Source organism: Ptychodera flava, chromosome 14, assembly GCF_041260155.1.
Source record: "Ptychodera flava strain L36383 chromosome 14, AS_Pfla_20210202, whole genome shotgun sequence".
Lineage (NCBI taxonomy): Eukaryota > Metazoa > Hemichordata > Enteropneusta > Ptychoderidae > Ptychodera > Ptychodera flava.
This window is the reverse complement of record NC_091941.1, coordinates 1,179,615-1,202,037: the sequence shown is the minus strand read 5'-3', so window position 1 is coordinate 1,202,037 and position 22,423 is coordinate 1,179,615. Positions and strand designations below refer to the sequence as shown.

The 22,423-nt window shown below is 38.1% G+C and overlaps 1 protein-coding gene across 2 annotated transcripts in view; it reads right to left on the bottom strand.

The window, feature by feature from the left end:
• LOC139148902 (latent-transforming growth factor beta-binding protein 1-like) overlaps positions 1-22,423 on the bottom strand; it is a 34,368-nt gene that overhangs the window by 2,315 nt on the left and 9,630 nt on the right. For both annotated transcript variants that reach the window (XM_070720351.1, XM_070720352.1), the window contains exons 5-21: positions 17,777-17,941; positions 17,377-17,436; positions 16,748-16,873; positions 15,594-15,746; positions 12,333-12,401; positions 11,576-11,701; positions 11,116-11,241; positions 8,426-8,557; positions 7,773-7,895; positions 7,362-7,487; positions 6,322-6,477; positions 5,710-5,787; positions 5,338-5,463; positions 3,751-3,873; positions 3,224-3,400; positions 2,757-2,858; positions 898-1,032 (exon numbers count right to left, since the gene is read on the bottom strand). In XM_070720351.1, the coding sequence (XP_070576452.1) occupies positions 898-1,032; positions 2,757-2,858; positions 3,224-3,400; positions 3,751-3,873; positions 5,338-5,463; positions 5,710-5,787; positions 6,322-6,477; positions 7,362-7,487; positions 7,773-7,895; positions 8,426-8,557; positions 11,116-11,241; positions 11,576-11,701; positions 12,333-12,401; positions 15,594-15,746; positions 16,748-16,873; positions 17,377-17,436; positions 17,777-17,941 (2,103 nt within the window). The remainder of the gene's footprint in view (positions 1-897; positions 1,033-2,756; positions 2,859-3,223; positions 3,401-3,750; positions 3,874-5,337; positions 5,464-5,709; positions 5,788-6,321; positions 6,478-7,361; positions 7,488-7,772; positions 7,896-8,425; positions 8,558-11,115; positions 11,242-11,575; positions 11,702-12,332; positions 12,402-15,593; positions 15,747-16,747; positions 16,874-17,376; positions 17,437-17,776; positions 17,942-22,423) is intronic.

The following is a 22,423-nucleotide window of genomic DNA, read 5'->3' as shown; positions in this document are numbered from 1 at the left end:
GTCTGCTAACTTTTATGCCAGAATGCAATCATCTTCACCGTGCAATGATTACAATGCTTATTGGATATATAATGTGAAAATATGTATTTCCTTTACAGTACGTAATTAGTCTTATGCGATACCATGAAAATTGCCTCTTCTAATATGAGATCGTCACTGCTTTCCTTTCGATGCCATGTCAATAAACTGTCTTCACAAAATCTGATATATATTATCCATTACTTAACATAAACCCTATTCAGAACAATGAATGTATAATCTAGGTTGTAATCTAGGAACAAAATTTCAATTGTTCTTGACTTGAAGTTGTTTTTGACCAGTTTTGCAAAAGACAAAAGTTCATCAATTTATGCAGTCTGACAAGTGGAAGCTTAATTTTTTGCATATGCGATGGGGAGAGGCATTTTAATTATTTTTACGTGACATGGGAGAAGTATTCGAAAAATGTTCTTGACTCCAAACCCTCGCACCCCTTCCCTTTTGTGAATGTAGCCTTGGATTTCTATAGACTTCTACAAAGCGCCGGTCACACGAATTTAGGACAAAACGAATAGCACCTTGATTCATACGATTAACTCTAAACGTCACTGATATTAAATATTGTCTAGTTGTATGTCTGGAAGATATGCTTACCTATTAAGGACACCTGCTGTAAATATAATAGTTGTAGTTTTGGACCACAGGTGTCCGGAGTTGCCGGTGTACATGCAATCTCTCTCTATGCATGTACACCGGCAACTCCGGACACCTGTGTTTGGACCCATCTTGCTCATAATACGTACATTGTCTCATTGCCGACTACATTATCGAGATTTTGTTCAATGTAATATATACTTGCAAGCTATATTTTACCCGAGCAAAGCAACTTGAATGTTCAGAAATGAAAGCATTTGTTACCGATACATCTGCTTCTAGTTCTATCGAGTTTATAGCCACTGTAGCATTCACAAGTATAGCCAGTCTGTGTTCGTAGGCAGCGACCATTGACACAATCAGTATTCAGTCCGCAATCCCACTCAAGTGACCCTTGACCTGGAAAGGAAGCGTTTGTTTGCTTTTGATGAGGGTGACACATCTGTGATATGGATGAAATGAGATGGTGTCTATAACTAGCTGTTAGGACTATTGTATAGTATCGGTTGCTCTCCTGTTAAAGCGCAGGCAGTTTTTAAAAAGTTCACATGTCTCTATGGCAATAACAGATGCATGCAAGAAAAGTGAATCCGGTCCCTTGCAGAGGTCAAATTTGCATTCACGCATGCAGGAAACTAGAGTTCAAAGTATCATTTGACGACTTGCAGACGTCATAGAATACAAAGCGTGAATGGTCCAGTTGAACGCCTTCGGCAAAAATGTGCATCCCAGATGTACGAATCTTTTGAGACCAATGTTGGTTTACATTTCTTCTTTTTCTTTAACAATTGATACCACAATTTCGCTCGACAAATGTACAAATAAACAGATCAAAGTTTCTTGAAGTTAAAACGGTTTACGGAATATAAAAACTAAGGTGCTTAGATTCCAAAACATTCGAAGCTTCAACAACTTTAACTTTCAGAAGATATACCACTTGATACTGCGTTTTGTCACACAAACCAATGTTAAAAATTTGAACATGACCCCTCAAGTCCTTTTAGTAATCTTCAATTATTTCCGTTCCGCCTTTGATATCATATTTGAATAAAGATCGTGTGAATTAGCACAACAATTATCTGTGGAAAAACTGCTAGGTAAATGTCTTGCCGTAACATTAAAGAGAACGCTGTAGACTTGAATATTTGGGCTGAGCATGAACTTGCTAAGACGGGAATAAGTCAAATTTAAGTCAGATTTAAAACTTCATGAAGAATTCGTGTTTTTTTACATTTTACCCATGTGCATATAAGATTGTAAAGGATAATCAAGTTAAGCAAAAGGTTTTCTTTAGCTTTCAAAACAGAACAAAAAGTCCGTCTGATGAACATTATAAAAATATTAACATATATTTCACAACATCCACCGTCCTTTCTTCGCTATATCAACGATTTTATCAAAAAGCGTGCAACGGCAACATGTCCCTACAACGTTAAATAAACATACGTACAGAGTATAAAACTGCAAAGTCATATTTTAATGGATAAAAATTAAGATATTAACACAAAACAAAGCACTACCGAAATACAGAAATGAACATAACATGTTACCGGAAAAACAAGGAAGAGTCGACGAATCGAAATAGAACAGGCACACACCAGGCATTAAGTTTTAATTTTGAAATGAAATGGTGTATTATGATTTATTGACCAGATCACCCTGGTTACACAGTAATATCCGAACGCTTGTAAAAATGACATAAATTGACCGGAAAATCTACATTTAGATATGTAAGCCTTAACCAAATTCATATGTGTCAATAGTACAACTGTTCAGAAATCTGAGTTCATGATCTGAATATTCGCATTAAATCTGTCTTTCGTAGTGTAGCGTGGATGTGTGAATTAACGTTACCTAAATCATGTAAATAGTTGCTTCGAGTTTCAAATGTCTATATAATATCTTTACAAACACAGTGTCAACACTTTGTTTTGACGATTCCAACAGTACAAAATCAACAAACTCTAACATGCATGAATTTGAATCTGAAAGAGGAGTCCGTTAGCCATCACTGGGAGACAATCACTGGGAGACAATCACTGGGAGACAATGCAGGGGGAAACGAAGAGCAAGCGCAGAAGCATTTGCAGCCATTGCTTACGGGGAAGCATTCCACCGCTTACCATAAGTGTCAGCAGCGTGGCCGCTGGCTGTCCGAATTGCGTGCGGTCCGGATCGAAAACTTTGTCTTTGGAAATAATCCGCACAGAGAAGAGCGTACTCATCTGAAAGTAAAAGTGAAGACGTGAATTTCTGGCCTTTCTTATCGCTGAACATTCCTCAGCTAGTGGAAAATACTATTTCTTCCATTTTATCTTCATATCTTTTAATCTAAGAGCCACTTTGGTAATGCCGTTTACAAAATAAAGCACAGCTTAATTTATATAATTCTGGTCGAAACCAAAACCCAGAAAAAAATTTAAACAGAGAACCAACCAGGTTATCATGCAGGAAGATATAATTCAGTTTAACTGACTTACCAAACACCACACACTTCTAAATCATAATCGTAGCAAAATACATCCATAAAATTACCTTCGGAACATTTAAAGCGTCGAAATGGAGAGAATGGGGTTTGAGTCTGTCTTACCCGAATTCCGCAATGGGCAAAGGCGACACCTAGATCCCCAAGCTGCGCCACCTTCACAACAACATTCTGAATATGTTGACCTTTGCCCTTCCACCGCCGAATTGCAATCCAAATTGTTACCAAGTTCAGTCCAGCATTCCGCTGGGCTATCAGTGTCCTGTATGACTGGAACTGGAACTGTATTGGGAAAACAAACCAGGTATACAAGTCAATGTTCGTACAATATGAGGTATACTCAATTGAAAATATAATTACAAAAATTCTACGAAACAGCTGTAGATGCTAAACAAACCACAGTCACATGTGTTCTAACACTCCGCTCTGCGCCTACGCGCCCCATAGACGTGCGGGTATATGCCTGAGAAGATGATGCATATGTACACGTCTGTGGGGCGCGTAGGCGCAGAGCGGAATTTTAGAAAACAAGTGACTGTGGACATACCCATCAGTACTGACCCGTTTACAAACAACTAACCATTTTATGCAAGCATCCTTGGAGAGGACGTGTAAACTCCAGGATAACCTACCTATGCATCTCTGACCTGAATCATCAAGAGTTCTTGAATTGTCACATTCGCAACGATAGGAGCCGATCGTGTTTTCGCATGTACCGTGATGGCACGTGTCCATTTCAAGGCATTCGTCGATATCTTAAATGGAAGGGGGGAGGGGAGAGAGAGATAGAAAAGAAAATGGACGATGATCACAAACCGCAACAATAAATATTTTTCACGTAAAAACTAATATGGGGTGGACCATTTGATATCCTTGTGGGTCTGGAAGATTTTTAAAAAAAATATTCCCAGCGAATGTCAATGAAAAAAAAATTCAGCCAGAGGGAGCTTAGGATAAAAAAGGATGGCTCACTGAGGTGAAAGAAAAAAAATCCATCAAAAGCTACTTTCTGGAACCCCTCCCTAAATATATGTACAAGTATTGTGTTCCAACTGATTATCTAATGTGCAACATTTTACTCCGCACACAGTAGAGGACTGTACATTTGTTGTTGGGAAAAAAAGTATCCAAATGAGGAGTGCGAGAAAAAAAGTCCAGTAATTAGAGAGTGAAAAAAAATTTTGAACAGTAGATCAGGTACGAAAAAAAATGCAACCTCTCAATATTCAAGACCCCCCAGGATATCAAATGGTCCAAACAAAACAAGTTGCAGTTGAAGGTCCTTCAACTGCATTTTGAATTATTTTCTAGATTTGACTTTCAAACTAACATTAGTTCATGTGATCAGAAGTATTTAATGAAGAATGTCCATACATTATTGAACATGTCCTTGAACTGCATGCACAAGTCTGAAGAATATAAATAAAAACAGGGTGCCCACTAAAGTATGGCTACTTCTATGGTAAGCTTAATACGCTTCAAGTAACATAAACGGAGGACATAATGCATCTACGCACTGGAATCCTCATAAAATAAGCATAATTGTTACACGTCGGAACAACAGATACCTAATTTTCCTGCTTGGATGTTACATTTTCCATGTGATACGACCAGTTTTTTGAATGACAGAGAATTTAAAATCACGCGAAAACGTTTACTTGAATTTTCCTTTCTGCACGAATAAATGATGCAATGGATGCAATGTACTAAAATGCAATTTGGAGTCGTTTAATAAACGTAATTTGAAGAAGATGTGGCTCATGTCCATTTAATTTTATTTCAGACTTGCTGCTTTTCTGCTGTTGGACTTTGCATCGCATGATATGCAGTGGGTAGGGGGTTGGACTTTTTATCGCATGATGTGCAGCGGATAGGGTGGGTTGGACCACAGTTACGAGTGTTTCGATACATAGCGGCCGCCGCGTGGTATGCATAGAATAATACACACCATCCGATGCAAACTAAGCGGTCGTTGATCGTAGATATAAGCTTATTACTCTTCGTTATATTTTATTCTGAAGTATTGAAGAGTAGATGTGTCTTGTACACAATTGTTTGAGCGTAACCGAGTTGGTTGTGGCCGAAATGACGCGACCCATCCTCCAACTTGGCAGTTACAGAATTGTATGGAGACTACGAACTCCGCATATGTAGAAGTCTTGACGAGTCGTTCTTTGACCTTTAAGTTTGCCGTTGTAAAATTAAGGTGTCCCACTTACCTATACATTCCCGTGTAAGAAGATTATATTTGAATCCAATGGTACATTCACACTGATACCCATTTGGTGTGTTGACACACTGACCGTTTGTGCATAAACCATCGAACAGGGAACACTCATCAATATCTGCAGTAGTGTAGAACAGAATTATGCTTTTCTTTCACGAAATCTGACATTTTATAATTCTGGTAAAGTTGTGAATCCCTTGTTCCAAACCATTATTACATCGTTTGCAAGATCTTCAAGGCAGTGTTTTCCATCATAGCTGAATAAGCTGGGATTTTTAAGATACTGAAAGTTCACACTATAGGATGAGGAAATCTTACTTCAGATTCATTTATCAAAGACAGAGATGATCGATACGATATCTACCTTCAAGATGGTAGCCTTGTTGTTCAGTTCCAACCAATATCTTCCCATTGCCGCCAGGACACAGTTCGTTGTAGGTTCCTAAATTTAATCGTAATGATAATCAATAGAGTTCTACATAGTCAATCATAGCAGCAATCTGATCGAAATCGAATGTAGAGATGGGTCAGTCTTTTACGCTATCGTATTACGGTCTTTATTTTGACTACCGCTAAGCCATAGAGGTGGATTTCTGAGAACAGAAAGCTGCGGGGGCAAAGAAATGGGCAAGTCACTATGTTATGTTATTAACTTTTTTTTACAAATTGAAAGACACCATCAATCACTATGAATTAATTTTACCGAGACGTTTATGATGATAGATTGATGTATGTGTTTCTCGATTTAGATACTAGGATACTCTTTCTATTAGTTTCATCTGTCAACGTTAACACAAGAAATAAATGCGCTAACTTTCCAGTGCAGCCAGAAAAAGATAGTGTTACGAAACGGAAGACTCCCCTCAAGTATGCACGTGATGAGACCAACATTTTCAAATGCATACATTTTCCTCATCGACAAGTCACGTGCTATTGGAAAGAGATGAATTGCAGCCATCAGACCAAACATACTTACGTGAACCGAGCAGAGGACACGGCCAAAGGTTACAGTTATCGCCCCAGCCCTCGCCAAGTGAACAGCAACACTCGTCCCGCGTTATATTGGTTCCGATAATATTCTCACAAAAGTGCAGCTCATTGAGATTAGTGTAACAGTCCTTTTTACTTTCATCTGGCGAGAAAGCGTGTTAAAGGTCAAGACAATAAAACGAGCAAACATCAGAGAGATTTCTTACGATAGTATACAACAGGCTCAATTTCTTTTCTCCCAAAAGTATTCAATTCCATCAACGTCAATGAAATGATCGAATCAAAGCCATTGAAATGATTGAATCAAAGACATTGAAATGATTGAATCAAAGACATTGAAATGATTGAATCAAAGCCATTGAAATGATTGAATCAAAGACAATAAAATGATAATTCGAATCAAGTCAAATGATTGAATCAACGTCTATGAAATGATTGAATTATAGCCAATGAAATGATTGAATCGAAGTCAATGAAATGATTGAATCAAAGTCAATGAAATGATTGAATCGAAGTCAATGAAATGATTGAATCGAAGTCAATGAAATTATTGAATCAAAGTCAAATGAAATTATTTAATCAAAGTCAATAAAATGCTTTCGGTTCACATTCAGTATCCATATTCGTTCTGATACAGATTATCTTTTTAATCGGTTTTAACAAAAACAAATTCACAAATGGGTGTTTCAGTAGGATGACTTTCATTGAAGGTAGGCCATCAACAAAGCAATTAAAGTTAAATAGCAGTTTTAATATTTAAGTTTTACTGTCTTGTCTTCAATTCTCTCGATACCGCCAAGACTTGGACTGCGATGAAATAAAATCAACGCGGAAGTTTTTTTTTCTAACAAATTGCTCGTCATATATTTTCAATGAAATTGAATCGCTATGGTACAATTGACCAATTAGCTTCCTGCAGAAACCAAAATTAACGCTACTTTTTACTCTCAGAACTTTACTCCTTAAAATTCTACAAATTGTGCAGAGATATGCCTGAGTAATTTCTTGTTGTAATCATGTAGTTACCTGTGCATAGTTTAGTATTTCGATGGAAAGTAAATCCTTCTTCGCATTCACAAACGAAACTTCCCTCTAAATTGACACATTTCCCTTCACCACAGATTGAGTCATCCACATCACATTCGTTGATATCTGAAAGGACAATAGTTACAAACACTATTTCGACAGAATCAGAACTATGAAAGTTTTGAAGCGTACACATGTTGTAGAGTCGAACATGAATAAAACTTCCATTCTGTTGAAGTATTTCATATGCAAGTACTGGCAAAATCCCCCTTCATCGATAAATACACACAGAACGACAGATACATAGTCACTTTCACACGCATCAAACATGGAGACCATTTTAGTGGCGCTTTCATCTCTGATCTAAATAGTTTATGAGTGGACCCCGGAATATTCGTACAGCCCACTGACCGATACAATTCCTTCCGTCGTGCGCGGGCATGTATCCTTGGTAACATACACAGTGATAGCCACCCTGGTCGTTTATACATCCACCAGCTAGACAGGTCGATTCGTCTTCACATTCGTCAATGTCTGTAAAATATATAAATTTGTCTTAAGATTTCCTTTTACCAATCACCTTTGCATTACTAATACAAAAGTATTTATCAAGTATTTTGCGAGTGAGTCGGTGAAAAATGGAAAGCGCAGTGTAAAGAAGGAGAAATGAATACCAAAATCTTGGCGAGGCGAGGAAAGGTGTAACGTCACGCGTTCTCGTGTTATGGTTAATGCATAATATCAATGTACAGAAATGCAGTCTTTGTTGTACATAGTATCAAGAATAGCTGAAAAATCACCAAGGTGTCGTGTTCGTGTTCTCATGTGACCAGTTTTAGAATGCTTGAAATTCCCAGTCGTTTAGCTCTTTTCGGTACATATCATGTGCTATTTGAATTGTCCATATGGCATGGGGGACATTTACCTTTCTGGTAGACTGATCTCCATAGTAACAAAGCATGGTTTGGGCGCACGCTTGCGATTAAATGTTGCGGAGAACAAGATAGCACCCCTACATTATCAAAGGATACAATATTTATCGAACTAATACACTTGCGGATTACCTTCACAACCGTTGCCATCCATGGTGACCTTGTACCCTAAACCACATGTCAACTGCATACAGTGGTAACTACCCAAAGTGTTCAGACATCGACGTCCGTTGCAGAAATTGCCAAGTACACACTCGTCAATATCTGTAATTTTTAACGTGTAGAACACGATATTAAACTTCGCATAAAATAAGGTACGCGTGAAAAGTGAGACTCGCTTTTTTTGGCATTTTACTTTGTTCTCGCTGTATTTCGTCGCTTCCGCTCACGGGCGCATGGACTGTCCTCTGTAGGTACGCACAGAAACAAATAGAAGGTATGGCACGGTTTTGCCCTCCGGACCGCAAATCTCATGCAGTAATGGCTGAGCAAATGGTCTACTATGGTAGCTACATACTTCTTGTGTTTAATGCTTAAAGGGACATAATCTGTAACTGTTGACTAATTTTTCACTACTCTGTTGCAATGTATCAACTACAGAATTTTGCTATAATCCGATCATCATGACCAATGCCCGGTGTCTTGCTCGCCAACGCACCCTGTATGCGTGAAATGACCATTGTTATTGTTGATAAATGTATTCTAGTCCGGACCTGAATACAAAATTTAAACAATAACAATGCAGATTATACGCATATAAGGTATATTTATGAGCTAAATATTAGGAATTTCTCCATGGTTCAGGGATTCACACCAGAAACTGCAGATGATACACAGAAACAAACAAAAAAGTACCGCAATTATACGGTGTCGCTCAAATTTGATCAGAATTGGTACATACAAAAGATCAACAATAAGTGTTATTTCTATCTGTTCAGTGCAGGAAAATTATACGTTGATGTTATGACAATTTCTGCACAGTACAACCAGAAAAACAACAAGAAATATTTAAACCAGAAAATTAAGAATGACAAAAGTAAATAAGGTCTGAAACTTTAGGTACTGAAGGTCAACTTGAGCAACATACATAGCAGAGAATCTTTCAACCATGGATGTACAAAAATAGACATCCATGGTTTCAGCAGATCTGTTAATATGTCACAGTTCATAAACAATGACAGGAAATGACCAATTAGCTGTTTCAGTTACTGCTACCACTCCCAAACATAATAGGTACCCTGCATACAAATAGGTTAAAGGTCAAAATCCTCTTATTCAGATGTGTGGGCTGATTCAGTTCACTGCCACCACTCCTGCACATTTGCAGTATTTCCCTTTTTCTTACCTCATTTGCACATTTTTGACACTGATGTGTTCATTTGAACAAATTCACATCTCAACCCCTACATTTACCTGTACACCAAATACTGAGACGGTAGCTTTGGCGGTATGGGAGCCTTTGTGTGTGACGGACATACATCCGCACATACATACCCACAAATATACAGACATACGGACGCCACTCAGACTGATCATATAAGCTCTTTTTGGTATTTATATATAAAACCAAATATGAGCTACTAAAAAAATGACCAAAGTTACAGCTAAAAGATCTTTAAATTTGAAATGTGCTGTTAAGGGTTTAGTCACTATGTCGGCTTCCGAATGGCTGTTGCTTACGTATGTATGTACATCGTATGTAAATAGCAATTTTTGGTAAAAACAACGGAACTAAATTACGATTAGCATGATAGGAGTCAAACTGTGACATTAGGTATTTAGGATGGTGGCTATTCAGTCGTAAGCAATGAAATACGTCGAGTATCATTGGCTTTACGGCCCCACTGGCAAAACAGTGTAATACCTTAGTCACTATGTCGGCTTCCGAATGGCTGTTGCTTTCGTATGTATGTACATTGTGTGTAAATAGCAGTTTTTGGTAAAAAAAAAACGTTACTGTACCCTGATCACTGCATGCACCTGTGCGTCAACTGACATTATATTACCATGCCCTGTCTGTCGCATTTTGTTTGGTCGAGCTGAACCATGTGACTGACCACAAATACACAGTAATGGTTTGTTTACAGGCCCGTGAATATGAATATTAAGATTAACAACTCAAAGTATCGTAACTTTACAGCTCAAAAGTAAATCATAATCAATCACAAAATAAAATGGAGCACTTGTAGGTCAAGTTGAGATACTTTTTTCTGAAAACATCTCCGGATTTGCCAATTTTTTACAGCGCGCGTGACAGTGCGTCGGTATTGCTCAGTTTCGGGGCCCAGTTGTCGTTCGCTCCCGAAATTTTCGGAAATTTTGACGGTTTTCTTGTGTTCGCTGATAATATAATGGAAATAACAGACTCCGCTCTGACCATTAACGTTTATTTGTGGGCGCGGGCTCGAGGAAAGCCAAATTAACGGGCTCGGCAAGCCTCGCCCGTTAATTTTTGGCTTTCCTCTCGCCCTTGCCCACAAATAAACGTTAATGGTCAGCGCGTCGCCCGTTATTTCTATATTATCGGTCACGACAATTGTTTTGTTCCTTTAACAAGAGAATTTGACACAGTGCTAAACTTCATGATTTTGGTCATTGGATGTCAATGTGGCGAGTTACCTGTCTCTGAAAAACACCGTTCGGTAAACCTGCTTGAACTGCATAACATTCTTACGAAATCATCTCCTAAAGTTGAAGGTACAAATGCTGAAGTATAAAGGGATTAAATAAAGATGTTGTTGCTAGAAATCCAATACGATAGTGTAAGTCATTAGTGTTAACTATCTTGGAAGTGACATGGAAAAATAACTAGCCAGCCTTACCCATGCAATGTTGTCTGTCTTCAGTCAAATGATATCCCTCCGGGCAGACACAGTAATAACTACCTTTGGTATTTATACAGTCACCATTTGAACAGGGTGCAGGAATTCCATCACATTCGTTGTCATCTGAGACACGGAATATTTTTTAAGAAAGAACATGGCATTTTAAACGATAAAACCGCAAATATTCTGTGAATTGAAATAGACTTCTAACTCCTCCTAGGTCAATTAGGGAGGTCGAATACATGTTGTTTTCGATTACAACGGTTGGTTACCATGACACCAATGTAGCTTTCACTTCCTATCAGGTCAACCGTCGCATCTTTAAAATGTACCCCTATTTGTCACAGGCTAAGAATTCATCACCGGTGTCACTGACGTCATTCAAAATTGCATGTGTTCACAGAGACTTATAAAAATACCTAGAACTTTATCTTGCCTGCACATTTCTACCACTCACCGACACATCTGTTGCCTTGACGGTTTGGTTTGTAGCCAACATTACACAAACATCGGAAGCTACCAATGGTATTCAAGCATCGACCGTTTTTGCAGAGGCCAGCTATCGTCTCACATTCGTCGATTTCTGTAAAGTTAAAAATTGGTTAGGGGCTACTCAAAAAATGTTTACAAATAAAAAACTGCAGGTGAAATATGTAAAGACAGTTTGTTGTAAAGTGCTTGGTTTGACAACATTTTCCAAGTCTTATTTTTACTGTTATTAAATCGAAACTACGCAACTTAATAGTCTCAAGTTTCTAAAAAAAACTTGAAAAAACTAAGATTTCCTCGCCCCTTTCTCATGCTATGTTTTAACAGCCTTCATTGGTGATAACGGAAATCTCTCATTAGTAATCCAATTGATTTAATACAAAAATAGAGGTCACCTTGAATTTCAAATAGAGGGTAAGTTGAGTATGTTCGTGAGAAAGACTACTGTCTCAGCTCTGAAGGTTTTGTTACTTCATGGAAAAAGTTGCACAGTGTGACTCTTGATTTTATTCTTGAATGTAAAAGAGAATATTTTCATGTTTCCAATGGTACAGAAAGAGAAAATCTTTCAAATTAGGTTCTAAATTACCGCAACCGTTTACTGTACATCTACTTTCTATGCATTGTTATTTTCCATCGTCATATAGTGGAAAACATGAGTAGTTGCCATACCTAATTTCTGACCTTGAACAGAAGTTAGTAGAATAAATAAGTAGTTGTCATACCTAATTTCTGACCTTGAACAGAAGTCACTTGGTAACCTTCACCGTACGGACAAAGTGCGCGGAATTCCTCTGTAAGTAATCAAGCAGAAAAAAAACTGTAGGAACGAAACGGCACTGGGTCAAAATAATGCCACATTGTAACCTCCCTTGGTGATATTGCCAATTATTCCACGACAAATTCAACTCAGTGATAACATGGTTATGATAACTTGCCAATGTTTCAATAACAAACGGGTAATTGGCCCGATACGGAGTAAATCGACTGGGCTTCTATCCGTAGCCGCCGCTATAACCGCTCCATGTGATAACATTGCTACTTCAGTCTCGGTTGGATCAGATTAGATCTAGGCCGTTTGCTGTTCCGGTTGCAAGGCGATATCATTGCTACCACGTCTATTTTTCCAGGTCTTCTACACCGGGATTTTTATATTAACTTTTAAACATCAATATCTTGTTATCTTGTCAATGCTATAAAACACTTCTATTCGGAATGGGTGTAATGAGAAAGCATATGAGAGCCGAGCAATGCAATAAATTGATAATTATTTACATCAATGGACTGAGTGTATTATACTACATAATTCGAAACGTGCGTTTGTTTCACAAATATGACAAAAATATTTTCAAAATAAAGAAAATAAGAGCAAGCTTTCTGTTCCATAAAGAACGAAATCAAACTAAATCAGAATAAACATGTTAAGAGAAATTGACTGTATACAGCACACGGAAATACTGAAGGTAAAAGTTGACAACAATAAGCCCAGCTATTTCAGTTTCAGACACTTTTACAAATTTTGTTCATTGGATCATATTCATATCTTAATCATTTGATATATTTACAGACAAATTACTTCAACTGCACAGGCGCTCTTATGTATTAGATTTTATAGGCCTATGCGGATAGACATAAATGTCTACATGTGTTTGTGCATGAAAATAGTCTGGCGGCACACAGTATGACCGATGCGTCTATTACTTTCTACGTACGCTATGTGACCGTTAAAGCATGCGCAGAAATGTGTACGTCTGTTACGGTGATCGTCTAAACAACAATCGAGTTGTATATTAAAGCAAACCTGTAACAAAGCAAACCTGTAACAGAGCTGAAGTCACCGTCTTTCTGATCGGCACTGTTTGCAGTTGACTATCCAAAAATAATTCAGTGCACACATATACTCAAAATATATATATAACATCATAAAAATAAGCCCAAGCTATACAACTCCCTCATTGTACCAGTGGCCACCTATGCAAGTTACATCTGAAAAATAACAAGGGTTGGCCAACAAAAATATGTCTTCAACCAAAGATGTCTCCGGAGACTGCTTGGAATTACCTGGAGAGACTCATGTAACAAAATGAGGGAGTGATCAAGAAAATCTAAACTGCGTCTGTAAGGGCCATAGTGAAAGAACGCCGTCTAAAATGTTAGGATACATCTTAGGGACTGGTCAGTTTCTTCGGCCGGGGGTGGGGGGGGGGGCGGTGGATTATTTTTGCCGACGTCAAAAAGTGGCTGACCCCCCCATTCCAAATTTTGAAAACAGGGTGACCCCCCCCCGCACGCGACAACTGTAATATGTAATAATATAATACTGTAATATATATATATATATATATATATATATATATATATATATGTAAATATATATGTTAAATTTTACATACATTTATATTTTAAGTCATTCTGTGTTTTAATGAAATTGTGGCATGTCAGTTGTAAGATAGGAATTTCAAAGTGTCAATCTTAAAGTTTGAATACAGTACATTTTGAATGAGCTGTGAATGTATTTCATACTTTCTATGCTTAACCAGATGTCCTGAACTGTTGTACAGAAATGGATGTCAATCATTAATATCAAACAGGAAAAAAGCAGTAAATCAAAAACTTTGATGGGTGTTAAGACTTGCCAGCCATCCAATTAAATCTCCTGAGGAACAATAGAGAGGCATTTTAGCCAAATCTGATGTGTGCAGAGTCTGAGATGAACTTTTCTTGTAACATTGATATTTGTGCATGTTGCTTTCTCATACTGAATTCTCATAGAGAGAACAGAAAAGTATCAGGAATTTGTCATGCTTTTCATATGAAATGCAGATTTCATAATAGTACACTTTCACTTAGCAAACATCAAGATATCTCTGGCATATATCTCTGATTTATTAAAGTATGGCGCCTGAAGGGCGCGGAGAAAAATATGAAACATCCTGATATCTCTGATATATATGTCTTGTATATTAAAGTAATGCACAGGAAGGGTGTGCTGAAAAATGTCTGATATATTAAAGTAATGCGCTTGAAGAGCACGCTGAAAAATATTGAACATACATATATCTCTGATATATGTATGCCTGATATGTTAAAGTTGGGCGTGCTGAAAAATATGTCTGATTATTAAAGTTACGCGCCCGAAGGGCGCGCCGAAAAATGCAACTGGATGAAATTTGTGGCTGACACGATGCATTTTAGGCAATGATGAGCCTGTGTCGAAATTCAAAAACACACTGACCCCCCTATTGGGCATTTCAAAAACATGGTGATCCCCCCCCCCAATCACCAAAGTCAAAAACAGGGTGACCCCCCCCCCCATGAATCCACCACCCCCCCCCCCGGCCGAAGAAACTGACCAGTCCCTTAAGAATGCCAGACGGGAAACATTCAAAGATGTCTTCAGAGTGGAAGCCAGAAGGAGGAATGAGGTAGAGATTAAAACCAGTATCAACATAGAGAGGAACACTGGTGAACGACCAAAAGACAGCACTGATCTGCGAGTAAGGTGCTGGCAATGGACAGAACGCGATGGAGAGCTGCTGTTGCTGCCCAATGCTACATTGGGAGTGTGAGGAATAGATAATGCTCGTTGAACAGTCAGTATTTGGATGCAATGATGTAAATGTAGGCAGCAGATGCTATGCATTACACGTCAACCCTTGATTATTGATGGAATAGACTGGCCTAGCTCTTATCAAGTTGAAGACAAAATATTAGCTTTTCAATTAAGAAGGCTCGTAAATCATTTGATAGTTAAACGATTCCTTCAATGCAGTTAGATCCATTAAACGTTTTCTCCCGAGATTAAATGTCATGATTCCAAATAGTCCTCACGTCTGGAAAAACAACAAGAATTGAAAATCGACTGAGGCCCTGTACCGCGACATGCACAGGGAGTTGATAGTGATGTCATAATATGGCCCCAGAAAATGACTCATTCCATGTGATAATCAACACTGACTAAACTCTCGCTTTACAGAGACACATACCGGTGTATTTGCTTGGACACTTCTCACACTGTTCGCCCACACCCCAAGCCCTTCCAATGCTACAGCAGCATTGAAGTTTCGTCATCGGCGTAGACACTGGATCTGAGCACATGTTTCGGGGATTTTTTCGATAGCAGCTAGCCGTTACTGAAGCTGAAAAGAAAAAAAATAACTCCTTATAAATTTATACAAACAAAGATATTATTTATTTTTATTTTGAAATAATAATATATGAAATCCTGATTTAGTTTTAAGGAACATCTTCGATTTTTTTAAACCGTTGTTGAGAATCGACCGTTGGTATTCAGGTAGATCGACATTTACGAGAAGATGTGACGTCATTTGATGACACCACTAAATCACATGGATGTAACTCTTTTAAGTGAATTATTTCAATACCCATAAAAGTCGAAAAAAATATTTTCCACACACTTTTTGTGCTTAGGCTTTCTGTAGTATTCCTACACAATGCATGTTCCCATACAGCGTATGAGATTGAAAAAACTTTTAATATACACTTTCACGAGGAAGTGATTTCACTACGTTTTACTAATTGACTACCCACTTCCAATAAAAATCGACAAATATATTAATCATGCTGTTCAAGGGATTAAAAAGTACCGTAAATAAAAAGATAAAGTTTTCAGCTTGAAATGATAACAAAATGAACAGGTTTGATGCATGACCGAAACAAAAAATTTGAACTCGATTTTCGACACTTGTTCATTTTTAAAGTGTAAAGAAACCAGTTGAATATCATGACTTGTTTGAAGAGAATGTGATGAATATTTCAGTTGAATATAAGATGATAACTTTCATGGAGTGGAATCCGAACAAGAAAAAGAACGATTTTGTATGAATCGATTCAGGGAAAACCTATTTCAACATAATAGTTTGCAAGTTGTTTGACATGAGCAGCCGCTGCAATGGTCTTCGCTGATGAATTACTTATGACTGGTCAAACAGCGCAGCTTCTCGAAACTTTGATAAATCTCAAATAGGACACACATTTTGTTATTCATAATATCTTTGTACTATTATAGATAGATAGACATAAAATAAAACAACACACGTCACGAAAACAAATATGAGAGGAGGAAAAGAGAAGCGAACGCGCAGAACATTTAGCGCTAAATTTTTTGGAAAGTACTCACCGACGCACAACGTCCGGGACGAATCTAGTGTATAACCTTGATTACAGACACATCGATAACTACCATATGTGTTTCGGCACGATCCGTTGCCACAGACATCTTGTAACGCTACACATTCGTTAATGTCTATGGTAGAAGACAATTGTATTAATGAAGGGGATACAAATCTCTGAAATTCAGCAAAATAGAAAAGGTTCTGGTTTTCGATGCCAGATATATCATATCATGGGAAGTGATGGCTAAAGATATTCTTCCGCGAGAGTGCACTAAGGCAGGAGAGATGCATGTGTGAGAGTTATGTGCTGACCAATTGGTAATACAGTATAGGTATGGTTTGCTATACCAACGGTGATATAGTCTCGATATACTGTATACACTGTAATGCGTGTTCTTCATCAATGTCTCAAGTATTAATTTCGAAGTTTTACCTTGAAATATTTGCGTAAACAACATAACCATGATTGTGTAGATAAAATAATCAGGAGTAGGGTATATTAAGACAGGAAATTAATTATCATAGAGGTAAAATCTGAAACTCGCCGCTTCGCTGTACCCAGCCTCTCGATAGGGACTTTGGCGAACTTTCAACAGTTGGCCATTCCTGACATTTCAACACGAACACTACTCACCAACGCAGTGTTCTGTGTCACGATCCTTTTTAAAACCAGTTTGGCAATCTGTTTCCCTTCCTGCAATACATGCAATAAAAGAGCTGCAATTAAAGGTGGCTCGACATTCATTCACTTGGGACATTAGGGTTATAGGTCAACCCAGGTCATTTAAGCGGCATCCTTGCTCGGGAAAAGCAGATGTTAGCTCAAGTCTTTCAAATTGATCGTGTCATTGACATCTTACATCATTGTATGCTTTGATACTTCGTTTATGGAACTGACTGTAGCACCATATCGTATCTCGTTAGTAGTTTCATCGTAGACGGGGTTAAATCCCCTGAGGATCAAATACGCTGGTGTCAAGGTGATTTGATTTCTTGAAAGGTCGGTAAACGAAAAAAAATGTACACTACCCTACCTATTTGTTGTGGGCATATAAAGCAAGGGTTTCCCCAAGCTTTACCAACAGTTGAGCAACAATCGTCGTGCAGAGTGTACATGTTGGTTAGCGGAGCTTTACATTCGTCCATAGTAACAACTCGGAAACAAGGTCCCCTCATCGTTTCACGGGCTAGCAATGGTTCTGAGTTAAAAAAAAACAAAACAAGACAAGTGAATCGTTTTAAGGGTGGAGACCAAGTTTGGTTCTTGCACGCCCAATTTTACAAATAGATCACATTCTTGTACGCTGAAAAACAAAACTATTTGAGCTATCTCATAAAATAGCCACAACTGGCAAAATGTCTGTGTGGCTCGGAGCAATTGTCAGAATGCAATAAATGTTTGAAATGGCATTATTCAATTAATCAGATCAAACGTCTAGCCTGTCTAAAACTAAATTGGTGTAATAGTTAGAATATGTACAGTTACTGAAGCGGATCTGCAATTTATGAGTGCATATAGGAACAATCACCTGTCACTCAGAATTCAGTGCTGGCGTGATATTTTTATATTGAGAAAAGTCAGCAACGGAATTCACTACACAATATCCTTAGCAACAACACATGTTATTGATTATTTCGAGGACCTCACAAGTCCAGATACATAATGGAATTCCCGCTACGGTGTAAACGTTCATGAACTTGCAATTGTTGATTTCAGAGTAAGAAAAGACTCTCCTCTTTTATACTTGACAATGTCTGATTTACGATTTCTATGGGCCCACATAACCGATCTGTTCATATACTGACTTTTCGGCGTTGTACTTTACAAGTAAAAGCATGCGGGCTGATAAAAAAGCAACGACTCAATAACAGTCGGGGCAGTGTGGCGTAGCATGAGCGATGTCGCAATTAGACAATTATGTGTCATAGTAACCTTGAAAAGTTGTGACAAAAGGAGCACTCCAGGTTGACTAGATATTGCATAGAGAAGGCATCAACTCTCTGACGGTTCACGTCAAAGCATCTTTGAACGTACCAAGATTGGTCGTATGGGTCATCGACATCAAACATTATCTTATACAGGCACGTCTACCCTTTTCAAGGATTCGAGAGACCCTCAAGCCACCTCATCATTTGCAGAACCTAGCCAGTCGCCATAGAAATGGGTAAACAATTCCATTTAACGATTTGATGATAGCTGGTACAGAGTACGATTGGAATACAAGGTATGTCTACCAGGATTAACGAAGTAATTCGAAAAGTGACTTCAGAGAATCAAGATAAGGCACTTTGATAAAGTATAGACAGATTTATAATGGGAACGAAGGAAAGACCTTTCAACGATTTTCTTGTGTGCGAAATGACTTGTGTCACACTAGTACTCAAGTCACTCGACCTATGGCCATCATAACATGCATTTAGAAGAACAGAGGTACCTTGCCGTGAATGTGTTTTCGTCACAGTGACCGTACTGTAACGGCCTTGAATCAGAATGCTTCGTAAGTAACAGCGACATGGAAACTAACGATAACATACTTGAATGTGACCGAAAGAAATCGACAATCAGACTAGGCATGAGACGTAGACTTAGAGAAGCTACATGAATATTTACTTCTACGATACTTATGAAAGGTAGTTCATGCGTCTTGGTCAACTTGCGACCAAGCTACCATAAGACCTGAACATTACAAGACAAAGGATTCGACTGTGACTTTGAAATGACATCGATAAAAATCCTGCCTTGGTAAATATCACATAACTCTCTACATCTTCCTTTCTAATTAAACACAAATTTTAAAAGAAATCGACATTAGCAAAAGATTTTCATGCAATTTGCATGAATCATATCAGCCGTACATGGAAGCAAAATAAATAATTGTATAATTTTCGTCTCTTCTTCATCATGCACTGCCCAAAGTGCTCTTGTCATATTGATAACAGTTTCACCGTATAACAGCTTATCGTAAACTTTGCTGGCATTGCAATATTTTGGTCCCCTCTAATATTAGCTCCTCAAGATGACAAGCTACGTCAGGACAATATGAACCGACGATTAAGTTAATTTCACATTGGTTTCACGTTTGTTTTGTGTTTGTTTGTTTGTTTGTTTGTTTGTTTGTGTTTTGGTTTTTTTTTGAGGTGACATAAAATAGGTGTTTCCGTTGTTACGTGCAGAGAAAACGAACAAAAGGGTGAACTCAGCAGTTAACGTTTAAACAAAATTTATTACAAAAATAAAACTAATTGCTAAGTCAGGGATAGAGTACAAGCTTTAAAAGTGTACAGACTACTTATCTCAGCTGGGACGGCAAAGCTCCAGTCTCAGAGTTGTAACAGTCAGTCGGATGAATGAACAGTCCTTTGGCTTGCAGGCTTGAAGCTGCATAAAGTCCACAGTATAAATCCAGCGTTGACAGTGAAGGTCCTGAAAAGTCTTGAGAATGACTACTGCCGGAGTTTAGCAACACACAAGAGACACGATCCCAAAAGTCTGACTGGAAGCTGTGCACGTCCCTTTTATAAAGGCATATAAGAACAATCTAGAACTTTTATTGACATGCTAATTACTGTTCTAAAATTATCTCTCTTACACAACTAATCAACTTTCCAGAACATTCCAAACATGACTAATTGAATTCAAGGTTGTGAGGTCATCAAGGGCAGTGACCTTGAGAATGTTCTAGACTAATTGAACTCAGGTCATGATGAGTGTGGGAGAAATGACCTACATAACACACCCCCTCTTCAAAAAAGAAAATTTTTCAAAGAAAAATCTTTCTTTTACAAATGTTATCTTAAAAGTGTGAACAACAATAAGCTCTAAATACGAGAGAGACAGTCTGCATTAAATTGTCTCTGCCTTTGATATGTCTAATATCAAGATTAAACTCCTACATTAAACTCCATCTTAGCAATCTCTGATTTTTGCCTTTAAATTTCTGCAGAAAAACAAGAGGGTTGTGATCAATATAAACCACTATTGGCTGATTTGAAGAAGTAACATAAACTTCAAAATGCTGTAAAGCTAATATCAAAGATAAACACTCTTTTTCAATTGTAGAGTAGTTTCTCTGGGATTTGTTAAATTTGCTAAATTTGTTAAAAATAGCAAACAGGATGATCTGTCCCATGACTATCCTCTTGCAATTTGGTATTGGAAAACTCGAAATGGCACTGAACTTGGCATAAAGTATGCATGGCAAAGTCCGGTTATTTTTATTGAGTTCGATAAAGTCATTGTTCGGCAAATACTTGGCTTCCTCCTGGAGATATTCCGCTTTCGCAGGATTCAGTCTGTATGGATGTTGTTTTACAGGCTTACTGTCCCCAACATCAACGTCGTGATAGATGACGTTTGTCCTCGTTGGAACATCTTGAAACAGGTGTTTATATTCGTGGAGCAGTTCTTTCACCTGTTGTTGTTGTTCTGGCTGGAGGTGTGCCAACTTTGTAGACTCCAGCTTCTCCAGGATTTCTGAGTTCTGAAGCTTGACCGAGCCCAGCTTTGAGTTTAGAGTATTTTCACTCAAGTCAGTTTCAGTATCACTATCTTCATAATGGCCAGAAATGACGGTACTGACAGGCTGAGTTATAGTAGGATTATCCCTATCCAAATATGGCTTAAGCATATTTATGTGACATAGCTGTTTTGTTTTCGCCTGTCAGGTGTTATTATGATGTAATTTAAATCACTCAATTTCTTATCAATTAGGTATGGCCCAAAGTAACGAGCATGGAGTGGTTTGCCAGGAATTGGAAGTAGAACAAGAACGTTTTGACCTGGTTCAAACTTCCGTTTTGAGGTGTTTTTATCATATTTGGTTTTCATTGACTGCTGAGATGAATCAAGATTTTCTCTGGCTAATTCACATGCTTTAGAGAGTTTTGTACGAAAATCTGACACATATTGCAAAATATTCAGACAATCATCATCGTCTGATAAGAATTTCTCTTTAACGAGCTTAAGTGGGCCACGGACTGTATGTCCAAATACAAGCTCAAATGGGCTAAAACCAAGAGACTCCTGAATTGACTCTCTAACAGCAAAGAGCAGAAATGAATTCCTTCATCCCACTGCTTCTCTGTGTCAAAACAGTAGGTCCTAATCATGTTTTTCAAAGTTTGATGAAATCGCTCAAGAGCAACCTGACTTTCTGGATAATAGGCGGATGACCTATACTGTTTAATGCCTAGCTGATCCATTACTTGTTGAAAAATACCGGACATAAAGTTGGAGCCTTGATCGGACTGGACACATTTAGGGAGGCCGAATAAAGTGAAAAATTTGACTAAAGCTTTCACTATAGTCTTTGTCTTTATATTTCTCAGTGGTATGGCTTCTGGGAACCGAGTTGATGTACACATAATTGTCAACATGTACTCATTTCCTGATCTTGTTTTTGGTAGGGCCCAACACAGTCTATTAGAATCCTACTAAATGGTTCTTGAAATGCAGGAATTGGCTGTAAAGGGGCCTTTGGAATGGTCTGATTTGGCTTTCCTACCATTTGACATGTGTGACAAGTTTTACAGAAATGTGCTACATCCTGCCTGAGATTAGGCCAATAAAAGTGACTGAGAATTTTATGATAAGTTTTCCTGACTCCTAAGTGACCAGCCCAGGGCGTTTCATGGGCCAGGCGCAATATTTCAGCACGGTAGGGCTTTGGAACCACAATTTG